The sequence below is a fragment of the Aphis gossypii genome, chromosome X (genome assembly GCF_020184175.1).
Source record: "Aphis gossypii isolate Hap1 chromosome X, ASM2018417v2, whole genome shotgun sequence".
NCBI lineage: Eukaryota > Metazoa > Arthropoda > Insecta > Hemiptera > Aphididae > Aphis > Aphis gossypii.
The window spans coordinates 19,998,619-20,011,912 of record NC_065533.1 but is presented as its reverse complement, the minus strand read 5'-3'; the positions used below and the strand labels follow the sequence as shown (position 1 = coordinate 20,011,912).

Here is a 13,294-nt window from a genome sequence, read left to right as displayed (position 1 = left end):
TGCGAAGAATTGAAAAATAATATCGGAATAAAATGTGAATAAATTATAGATGTGATTAATATAAATTACTTTATTTTAATTAGATACGCATTATTTATCATTAATCAAACAGTTCAGTTTTTAGTTATTTAAAAAAATAATAATATTAAGTAATTATTAATATTAGCAGTTGACTAATAAATATTAACATTGTAATGTATATGCCTGGAATTCTTAATGAAATTAATAAATATTGATTCGAATAAATAGACATTTCACATATTTGTATATAAATTTAGATCAAATATTCAAGATACTACGAATAATAAGTAATTACTGCATAGGTACCAAAAAGTACTGTTGGGTCAGAATTTTATAAAAAGATATTATTAGAGTTATATTATTCAACTGTATCATGGAAATTTAAAATTTAAAATGCAAAAATATTCAATCAATTACTCCAATAAATAATATAAACATGAATGCACATCAAAGTTATCTGTGTTAATTAAAAATTTTAAAAAATGTTAGTTGGCGTTTTTTATAAATGGCATGAAATATTTATTATAACTTGATGAATAAATACTGAATCATACTATAATTACTATGTCATATTAATAAAATATGCTTTTATTGTTTATATTATTATTTTTTATACATTATTAATGGCGTTCATAATAAACATACTCAAATCTCGAATAGATCATAAAGTAATATATATTATATCTTTCCGTATAGAATCTTTAAAGCATAAAAAGTGTTTCAACAACAGCCCAAAGAATCCATCTGAAACCAAATAAATAATCAAATTAATTGTGGCAAATGTTTTGCTTGGGAAAGAATTATGCAAATTTAAATGTTGATTAATTAATCAAGAGATGATTCAATTTACATAATGTTATTCCCATACAACTAAAATATACAAATTATTTAACTTAAAAAATACATCTGTTTATCGACGTTATTATTCAATTATATTTTGTAAGCTACTAACGAATGAACAAATGTAGGTAATCAAAAATATTGGAATTATAATAATATGTCTTGGTAGATAAACCATAAAATAGTTTATAACAATTATTTAGCAGTATTAAAACGAATAATTATGTCAAATTGCAAACTCAATATTATTAACTCTGATAATTTATACAATATATCAAATTAAAAAAAAAGTTGACATACACTTTTTTAAATTTCTTAAACTCTGTAAATTTCTATATAAATAAATGACTTCATAAAATACTATTATACACAATGTTGATTAATAATTGTAGTTAATTAATATCATGAAACAAATATATTTGGTAAATGCAGTAGAGTTGTTTTCACTTAACGCGAAAAACGCCTTGTCGTTATATTAAAATTATTCAAATTTCCTTTGAGATACTGAGCTTAAAATAAAGCGCTCCATTGCACAAATTAACAATCATCGATCGAAATCTTTCATTAGTATGAGAATCGCAAACGGTTCAAACGAAATTCAAATCCTTTGTCTGCGAATGAATGTCAATAACCTGAGAATAACACGTATCCTATCTACACGCAATTAATTTTTAATATTTCAATTACAAGCGCATTGAATAACAAATATTACTGTTCGATTCTGCAACTGAAATACATCTTAGACACGTTTTACACGTGATTACGTGAACAGTTCCTGGCAGACTAGAATTACATGACTAACGTCATTAGTGGTTCATTTATTAAAACAATCTATTTCTTTGATGTTATTCTCTTATTAAACGTTCAAAGTATACACCTATACAATATACATATTAATTAACTAGACATATTTTATATTGTGAGACCGTTTTATATTATCAACGCTAAATAAAATTCTATTAATTTTACCTATCAGTGATTTTTCACGTCGATGTTTTTACTTTTTCAAATCATTTCAAGTGTAGCTATAACTTTACTATAACACTTAGATAATACTATTAGCTGTAAAGATCACAACAGCGTAGAACGTCTGGAACTTATTTTTACCTGTCTGGCATCTGCAGTCGTAAAATCATACGAAATTGTATCTTCCCAGCTCAAAAAAGCTTTACATTATAAATGGGTTCTTGTAGTCAAACATTTTGGTAATATAAAATGTAAAAATAGTCTTGGATGAAAAGTAATCAGAAATATTTTAAAATTAATATAGTTATTTGTTTTCAAAATTTAAGATCCATATAATACTGTTCAAGAATTGTAGAACTCTTCCATATTTTCACCCTTATATTTATTAAGTAAACCACTATCAACTTTTGATTTTCAAATAACAACTTAAACTTAAAATTTCATAAATAAATAAGGTTATTTTTTTTTATGAATTATCACATTCAAATTTTAATTTTTCGTTAATCCGTTGATGATATCTATATATATCTATATATACTATATAACTTCTCAACGTTGGGTAATCAAAAGTTGATAGATTTTTACTATTAAATAGAAGAGTGAAAAAATTAATATTTTATACAGTTATATAGAAAAACGTGTATCTAAAAATTTGAAAAAAAAAATTAGAAAAAAATCTATACTTTTTGAAATAATGAGTGTTATTTGATAAAAGAATCACTCTGTATATGAAAAAAATAGAAAACATTTTAAATTAAAGCCCACCCCATAAAAAATGTTTGGTTGACATTTATATTAAATGTGTGTATACAACTAACTTATAGTGTTAAATTACAACACGAGTACTGTCCTGGAAAATATACAAAATCATTATTTTTAAATATAATGTCTGCGAGAAGTCTAAATTTACTAACCACTGTGACATTAGTAATTTAAAATTTTAATTTTCTAACCGTAACAATGTGGTTATTTTATTCGTACAAAATGAGAATGCTCTAAATAAATATAAATTACAGTATTTTACTGTTTGATACTTACCAAAATGTTATACACCATTTACAGTTTTTTATTTATAGTTTATACATAATATAAAAAATACACTAAATAATGTCCGTTAGTACAAAGTACAAATACTATTTTATCCTAATATAAACTTATGGAATAGTCTAGTTCCTTAGACTATTTGTGTTAATTATTAAACTATACCTACGTCATATGACGTCGTATTACTCGGAATAGCGTTTGGCTTTACACCATATATTTAAAAAGTTACGTTTCCAGCTGTAATGTCACGTTAATTGGTGTGGTATGTATCTAAGACCAAACAGAAACTTCGGGAACATCTCAGTTATTTGTTTTTGTTTCACTCACAGGCCCTACACACAATGTTACACGACAACACTCAAAATTGAATTTCAACTGTTTACCACCACACCTCACGCCCATCAACCGACTAACCTGCCTGCAACGCTCTTGTCGTATATTATTGTTCTACGAACGTCCCTCAACGCCAGTCTAATTAGACGATTTTAAGTAACATTTTTGAATTAAAAGCGCAGATAACTAAACACCAAGCAGCGGTGCTTTTTTTTTTTAATTAATTAACAATCTCGTTACTGTCTATAGAACTTTTCGCTCAATCCAATTGCATGGTTACTTAAAGACAGAAAATTAACTTCAACAAATTTCCACACAAACGTCGTGACGTACCGTTATAATGTAATATATAATATTAAGTGATCCTTGAAACAATAAAACTTCAATATTTAAAAGTATATCAACCCTCTGAAAATTCTAGCGCTTTGTGTTAACCCTTATTTTTTTCACCTTTGAATTTTTTTAAGAAACCGCTATATCAACTTATTATTATTAAATTACACCTTACCTATACTTTTTTTTTAATTTCATTATTTGTACCAGAGAGCTTAATATTTTTATGGAAATTTAACATATAAATTCAACGTATAGAAGTAGTAGTAATTTTTCAACTAAAATTATTTAAGATTATTATTTAAAAAGTAAAGTAACAAAATGCACTTTGGTGTATTTATAATTACTCCGCCAATCTTTATAAGCACTTTTTAATAAAAATATATAACTCGATATATTTGTACGTTATAATTGTTAATGATAAAAGTATTTTAGTTAGGGTTACAAAACTAAAAATAGGGAATAACTATTTCTAAATAATTAGTTAATATTTTCCTAGTTATTGAGTGATTAACGTTAAAGGTTTTATCCATACTTCGTCATCGTACATTCGTATATCATGCAGTTATTAAATTAATCAATTATTAATACTTTTAAGATATTATACTACTAAATCTACAATATTCGAATAAATAACATATTTTACAAACAATAATAATACATATATAATTTTCACTATTTTTAAATTAAATGTCAATTTAGTTCACGTAGCGTTTTACCTGTTTAAATTTCGTTTGTAGACATGATTAAATAAATGAGTTTAATTTAAATATCTAAAATCATTAAAAACGGTTTTATGGAAAAATATTTGGTATTTTACAATGTACCAGACAATAAAAGAAATATTAAAAACTTGCCATAAAATAATTTAAACTTTATTACTTTGAAATGACTCGTATTTCAACATACATTATAATATACCGTCAATCATCTCAAAACCAATTTGTACGGCATTTTGTCCCATGGTGTTTGGTCGTAATTTATAGTGATGAATAATGGAATTTTTTATATTATGATACCCACTAGTTACAACTTGAAAGGTATCCAAACACTGTAATACAGCTTTTTGCACTTTTTTACACATTCATAAATTGTGTTTTGTACTATAAACACCGTCGTGAAATATAATTATATTAGACTATTGATTTTTTCCACTGCGTAAATACGCAATAAATTTTTAAATTTAGAATTCAACATTCAATTTTAAGAATTTTTACTTAAAAAGACTAGTAATGGAAAAAAGTCACAGTTTTCTACAATTAATATTTATAAAATAAATCTAAATAACTAAAATCCTTATAGGGAAAAATAATTGTTTTGAATTTAAATATACAATTTGGTCAACATTTAAACTTCAAATGTGGGTACTTATGTTTTTTCTGATATTTTTAAATTTGTATAAGCACAGCTCATAAGGAACCTTGCAGAATTCAAATGTCAAACTTTTTAAGTTTTTAACCTAACAAAATTACGAAGCCCCAAAAGTGTTGAATTAAGTTTAAAACACGTGTTTCAAGTTGAATATTGTATATTAAACTGTGTTTATTGAACAATACATATTTAAGCATGATTGGACAAATAAATATGAAAAACAAATAAATAAATGTCATAAAATATAAGCAAACAACAAGATTTCTGACTCCGCATTATTTCTCGAAAACAAATCAAAAATAAATTAAAATAAAATGTCTTACACTAAAAAGTGAAATAGCCTAAAGGCTGAATAGGGGGCTTAAGTTTCCACAATTTTAGTTAAATATAAGACATAGGATTTGGTGTTGACTTAAATTTCTAGAAATCTCAAATAAATGTCTAAGCCCCATTCTCTATGTACACCTACACAAAATAAACATTCAGACTGTAACAATGTAATACAGGTAATAATTAATTTTTTCTCGCTATAATTTTTATAAGCATTTATAAAAATTTTTGAAAAGCATTTTCAATTCAACTAGTAAGTACAGTAGTTTCGTAGAAGATAATAGATATTTTTTAAAAACATTTTATACAATAATATACTAATTTCATTAAAATCCAATATTAAATTTAGTATAGGTACAATAGGTGCATATAACAATAACTAAAATTAGAAAATAAATTACGTGCCTAAACAATTAGTATATTATAGAATAATATTAATGTGTAACCAAAACAAGTATGAAGGTTGAAAATTTCTGTTTACAGGAAGACCAGACGTCGCGATCATCACCAGCTCCAAAACAAGCCGTTCGAAAGATTCGTATGAAATGTTGTGGACAGTGAAAAGCTACAGCCCGATTATAGAATACAAAGTGCTATACCGTCCAGACAGGGCAAACAAGAGCAACCAAGAAATTCAGTACAAACGTCCCATGAGAAGAGTAAGTTTAATAATATAATATCGTCTTAAACGGTTACGTCAATGACTCGGAGTCTTATAAATTGTAATAACACCAACATCCACCAATGTAGCTTTGGTGTTCTTAAGGCCAAATTAGTTACGAGTAATTTAGCAGGTACAATAAAAAACAAACAAACAAACAAACAATGCACATAATCACAACTTTTCTACTCGGCATAAAGCTCGCGATAAATAACTAATAAGAAGAGTACCAGTTTATAACTGTTTAAAATGCCGTTTACAAAAATTTTATTACCTACCTAACTCTTGAACCTGAACAATGCGCGATGTCATAAAATCTTGATTGACGACAATTGAGTAATTTATTTATTCATAACAGTTAAATAAAACAATAATTTATTACTGATTATTGCGTGGTTAAATAAATTAAGTTTTACAATAAATTGTAATCAGGAATGTGAATTTAATGAATTTACACATCGATTCGATTGTTCTGAATTTTCAAAATAAGTGATAACAAATGGTATTCAAGATATGTACCAGTATTGAAAATATATAACTATAAAATGCCACATATTATATAAATTACAAAAAATTAGATATATTTACATTTATCTAGGTACAGTTAAAAATAAATAAACATTATTTACTTAAATTTAACTTAGGTAATTTCACTTTTATTTTGATAATTATAAAAAAGATAAAATAATTTTGTTTCAATATTTATATGATATATTTTAACAAATTATAGAAACAAATTTAAAAAATATATATTAAACTTTTTGAGTTTTTACATTATTTGCAAATGTTTGATGTTATTTGAATGAATTTAAAACTTAACATTAAATTAAATTAAAATGATTTAGTCTTAAATTCAAATGTTACTATATTAGAATCTAAAAGCTTTAATATTTAAAATTTCTTTAAATCATTCAAAATGTAATAAAAAATCAAAAAAAAAGTACCATTGTGGTTATAATTATAAGTCACGTTTCAGTATAAATTTCTAGATCTTTAGGAACCGTTAATTTTGAAATTACGAATAATTATCAAACCTCGAATTGAACGAAATCGTGATTTTAGCATTTTAATGATTCTTAATTAATTTTTTGGTGGTTTTCCTTCCGCGTTTAGCCAGTGACTGATTTGATGAAATATTTTAATATGGAGATTTAATATTACATAAAAATTGTTTCAAAAAAATTAATTAATCCTATGAAGGTCATATTATGTATTATACATTTTTACATAACATATTTTTGTACACAGTTTAAAATTGTGAGCTTATTATCGTTATTTTCAACCAATTTTTATAATCGTTGTAAATTTGTTTTACGTGACTTTCAAAATCTTGTACGATGCTTATTTCCGAATTTTTATGGTGTTGAATTGCACGTATATTCTCATAGTTTAGGCGCATTCGATTTACTTCATTGATTACGATAAAAAACGTCAAAATATGTCAAATTACAAATCATGGCAGAAATCAAAATCTAACTACAATAAATTCATTACAATGTTTGATAAACCAGTAAACCATGCTATATTCATCGAAATTCATGTTACAGAAATGGAAAAAGGACCAAAGATTACCTCTAGAATTGAATGAAAGGACCCTGCTATAGTTAATTATACTCGAAGCCGTCAAACACAGAATAATTAATCAATTTATGAACAAATGTTAGGTTAATAAATGTCACCGTCCGCGGTATAGGGAGATTATATATAGCAATATCACCACATCATTAGTTAACAACAATGTGTTCAATCAATCCTGCCTTAAAGGAAACACGAGCATAATTATTATAGTTATTTAAGTTATCGAGTATAGCTCGTCATAAGTGAATAATTTTTTATAAAATAAACCATATTTTGCAGTCCTTTACCATAGTAAGACAGCGTATAATAGACTAAAAAAACCTGAAAATGTAATATTTTGCTTCCACGAAATTTAAACATAGTTCATACTAATATGTACATAAAAGGAACGAGTGCCTCAAAAATTATTGTAAAAAGGCTTATATAACAAACTCATGAAAATTGTATTCGCGTTCGTTTGATATTCTCGACTTTCTGAAACTTTTACATTATATAAGATACGAAAAAATTAAAATGCACTTAGAATCTTTAATAAATTAACAGTAAAAACATTTCCGAACTAAAATTACTTTTTAATACTAAAGAACTACTGCCGAGCTTTTAATGGCATATTTCGATCAAAAAAAGTAAGATTTCTGTTGCACTCGCGTGTACCGATAGGTACCTACTACCTATCACGGTATAATGCATTAATAATGCGCATATTATTATTTCATGACCGTGATAAGCTCGAGGTGAAAACTAAGCGTAACTGCAGTGCATTTAAGACGACGGTCATAGTTTGCACCGAACGAATACGAATCCGATGAGTTATAATATGTGTATTAATATCGTGTTAATGTATATTATGGTATTGGAAACACGTTTCGACGAGCAAACACAACCCAATCCGTCCGCCACCGCCCCCAAACACTCTTAAAAATTATTGCAACGGCTGGCACCAGTACACATTAATTTCGATTAATACATAAGCACCGAAAAACGTATATGCGTTCCGTCTGTCTATATCGGTCCCAGAAGACTCTGCGCGCAAATGGCCCTAATAAAAAGCGGAAAATATGTTGCTCGCAGAGTGGTATTAATTGGGGAATTCCGGCTGACAAATTTATGAACTTGTATTATCGTGGAAGCCGTAAATGTAGACACAGCTATAAACCGATTTGAAAATTGCAAATCCCTGCGCCCAGGCTTTTACGTTTTATGACATTTGGGCAATTCGAAATTAACGCATAATATGAACGCTCGCCGCCGGAGTAGATTTTATTCCCACCGCCGCCGCCGCCACCCACAGCATGTACCACCACCGTTCTTGGATAAGGCGGGACGCGCTGTTAATTGAACCGTTTTATTTAAGCAAAATATCGCATATGTCTATATATGTATATGTATAATACAAGCGATATATATAAATATAAACGTACGTGGCGGAGTATATCGTCCGTAATGATAATAATTACTATATATATGTATCGTCGGTTCGCGGCACAGACGCAATTAGGGAGATTTCTATAAACGTCGATAACAATTTTTCGCTAGGTCAAAAACATTGAAAAATTCATTGCAAATACATATAATAAGTTTGTGTACGATTTTGAAAAATACACCATTGTAACGATCGTTGAGCGTTTATATAGCTAGCTAGAACTTTCACGAAAATCGCGAAAATTTGAAAATTATTTTGTAGTTGGAAATTCACGGAAAATTTTATTTCTATACGCAAGATTTGAACTTTCAATACGAGATTCTTCATATCATTGTGTTTTAGAAAATTCTAAAAATTAGAATTCGAACAAATCCGTTGTATCGATATGGAATTTAATGGTGGTGTGAGTATATGTTTATGCTACACGGTTAATCATCCTGAAGTTGTGTACACATATAAGCATTAAACGTAGGCACTGTGGCAGGATATAATAATAGAATATAATATATCGTCCGCAATAATAATTACTACATCGCCGGTTTGCGTGAGCAACGCACAGACGCAAACGCGTATATTAAGTGTACGCGCAAAGAGTTCGGGAAGTGAATCTCTCTTTATATTTATTTATTTACTATGTATATAATATACACATCGAAACGACAGTCTATATAATATGTGTAAGTAGTGTACACCCCAACTATTATTGCCATATATACATACTCGTTTGTAGACTATAAAAAGACGAATGGCCGAGTGTGGCGACGGAGGTGCGGACCTATTGAAATGTAATGTTTGCAGGCGCCACCGAAGTATCATAAAAATCCACCGAAACGATAAAGACACTCGCGCACTGTACCAACTGTACACCCTCCGCGGTACGTAGCAGAGCTACATCGATGTATGGATTATTTTACGTCTTTTTAAAATACTAGTCGATCCCCCCCGAAAACGTTAAACCAGCTAAACCCTCCTCGAGATTACCCGATGTCTATCTTACGTACACCTTGTCCGAGACATTTTTCCGCATTTCGTACGTCCTAATCTACTATTGTAGGTACTTAGCTAAACGCTCAAATACATCATAATATTATAGCGTTTAACCACCGCCGTATTAAATCCGCATTTGATATCGCACGATAGAAAACGTGTGATTTAATATTAAAACGTTATGTTATTACTGGTATTTTTTTATTTTTTTATTTTTTTTTTTTTTGTTTCCTGACGACATTAAACCGTTAAATCATTTAACATTACTCTGTAACAATATAATGTATAAATAAATTTATAAATCTTTTTTTCCGATCATTTTAGAACAATAACAAATTTTAAAAAATTACTCGATGATAGTCAACTATAATAATATAATTGTTTTTATAAAAATATACAATTTACTATTTCATTTTTAAACACAGTAATTATTTGAATACATTCCGCTTATAATAAAGATTGTTGCCTTTTTTAATTTTAAATTACCGGGTTGAACATAGTAAGTTCTGTTTAAATTAAAAAAAAAATCCATCTCTATTTAATCATTTTTGATTTGCGTATTATGTAAGACAAAACATACAAATATAATTAAATATACTAATGAAGGGATCAATCAAATATATAATTTTACGAATTTATACGTTATAATTTGTGTAAACCTAGTAGCTTATACCGGTGATCATCATTATTAATACCAAATCAATGCGCTTTCAATGTGCAATCGTCGAATCGTTTTAAGCATTTACCTATACCGGATTACATCGATGCAATTTGCGAGATAGGGAAACTAAGAATAAATTTATTATTTCGATTAAATTCCTTGCGATGGCCTGACTTTAGATGTCCTTTTAACGAAAATTTTGAGGGTTATATATTATGTACAAAGCTGCAACAAAGAATAATTGAGCTTTAGTTATGGAGCGTGAAATTGCTGACTACTGACGGTGTATGTGTTTATATTCATAGATTATAGGTACCGTATATAATATTATGTATTATAGTTAAGTTGGTTTTTCATTTTTATCGGTATCCCTTTATAATTATTATTGTAAACCGCATAATATAGACTATATTGATATTATACGGCGGAAGCTCCGTTAACGGTCACCTCTAAAAGGCGGTCGTATCAAAATAGTATAACATTAATTTTTTCTACTTCCCATTGTCCTGTCGAGTGTTATGGGTGTATATAATATATACACCTCTACACATATTCATAGGGTAAAATCACGTATAGTAGAAAATAATAACCATCGTATTCTTAAAATCGTATAATATTCTTATAATCATACGTTGTTGTTAAGACCATCGTATAATACGTACTACTTTAAAAATCTCCACAGAGTTTTCCTTTTTTTTTTTCGTTCACTGCATTATGCAGCAAACCTAATGGTTTTTATACAAGTATATTGGTTACAAACATAAACTACAATATTCATTTTAACACTGCGCTGCTATAATACAACCATCGAGACCGTATTTTTCAACTTTTTTTTATAATAACGACGAGAAAGAATAATTCAATTTATAGTTGTATAGAACTGTGCGCTGCACATATTAATATATTATACAGTCTGCACGGAGTAGCATCATAAAAATAATTAGCGTTTTTCTAGCAACATAATCGCGGCTTGCGATATTCTTATTTTCGAAAACGCTAAGACTCGAATAATTTACAATTTGTATACACGGCTTTATTGTTTTTTAGTTTTACGACATAAATAATAATACAAAACATAATGTACTGTTACGGATTATCTCGCGCTATAATAGAGTATAAAATACAATTTAAAACGTAAAAAACTAAGAATTGTCGGGCTATGATTTATCATAAATTCTGCTGGCCTACTTCATCTTTCTGAATACGATATAAGTGTATTTTATATGCTTGCGTTGTTTTCTTGTCCGAAACAAACGGAGCTCATCCGAGCGTCGATTTTTAACTATATGTTTATTAAATGTCTCACTGAATCACAAGGGTGAAGTAAACCTTACACCACGAAAACTTAGGTATACCGTAAAGTACGATCGTTTATCGTATAACGTACCTAATAAGCGCTGTCGTGTAGGAATAAATACGATTTACAACGATACGGAGCACTTACGTTATACCTCGGTACTATGTATAATATTGTATGATATTCATGTTTTAGTGGAACGATGATTGGACGGAATTGTTGCTTAACCCTGCATCCACCGACCAATTGGAGAAGAGCCGAACTGAAACCATCCACAACTTGGATCCCGGCACCAAATACGAAGCAACCGTTCAATCCAGAAACCGCTACGGTTGGAGCGAAGTTTCCCAATCTTTCTACTTCACCACCAGCACAAAGAACGGTAAATTTCTTTTCTTTTTTTTTACGATTTTTGATAGAAACTCTTATACTGATAATACCGAACTAACCGGTATCATTCAACGTGACCCGACATAGGAAATACTAAATAGGAAAGGTAAAAAATCCGAAATCCTCAAAAGTCAAAATGTCTAATTTTCGTCATTGACAACATACAATCACGTTTGATCTTTAAACGAATGAGTTAATACATTCCCTATTATTTCCATTTAATTACTGAACACTGTTACTTTGTCAATATATTGCAGCGTTTATCATACAGTGTATACCATATTAAATAAAATCATTCTCGGTAATACGTTAACTGATCTGTTAGAGCGTTTGCGTTGATCTTAAATTTAATTTAATCTCATGTATTTTAAATAAAAATATTATAATTTATTTTATTATTACTTATTATATGTTAAATGTTTTCGTAGGTATAAATATGTACTTATAGTACTCATTAATTTTCCTTTTACACGATTAAAAACGTGATTAATTTTTGAATAAAAATACTTAAAATTTATAATGTTTAGTATAAAAAAAATTCTCGAAAGATTTTATATAGTTTTGATTTACGAAAATGTCCACTAATTTTTAATTATATAACTTTCCTTAGCATGCTGACTTCCTTCGTATACTCGTTTTCCTTAAATTTATTACATTACATAATTAGTTAGCTTTTAATAACGTTATGTATAATTAAATAATAAAGTATGACAAAAGAGGTTAAATATGTTTTTATATTTTCATTTAAGACTCATCTATGTTTCTTTAGAATTATTATATTTCTCGTAAGTAAAAAAAATTCATATTTTATCACTCTGTATAATTGCGTGCCATAATAAATATTCTTTGACTATTTAAGTTTATTGTATTGCATAATTTTTTTATTGAGAATATTTCTATTCGCATGAAATTATTACAATAATACTGTTTTTAATTATTATATTGTTAATTAAAATGTATATTTTTATTTTATTCGCAGAAGCACACCCAGGCAACTCAGTTTATTCCGGTTAGTATATCTGTTTATTGTATAATGAAATATTAATTTTAAATACAATC

The 13,294-nt window shown here is 27.9% G+C and overlaps 1 protein-coding gene across 1 annotated transcript in view; it reads left to right on the top strand.

Moving 5' to 3' along the window:
- LOC114129640 (limbic system-associated membrane protein-like) overlaps nt 1–13,294 on the top strand; it is a 516,827-nt gene that overhangs the window by 496,310 nt on the left and 7,223 nt on the right. Inside the window, exons 8-10 of the mRNA XM_027994441.2 lie at nt 5,722–5,897; nt 12,041–12,227; nt 13,215–13,244. Coding sequence (XP_027850242.2) covers nt 5,722–5,897; nt 12,041–12,227; nt 13,215–13,244 — 393 coding nt within the window. The remainder of the gene's footprint in view (nt 1–5,721; nt 5,898–12,040; nt 12,228–13,214; nt 13,245–13,294) is intronic.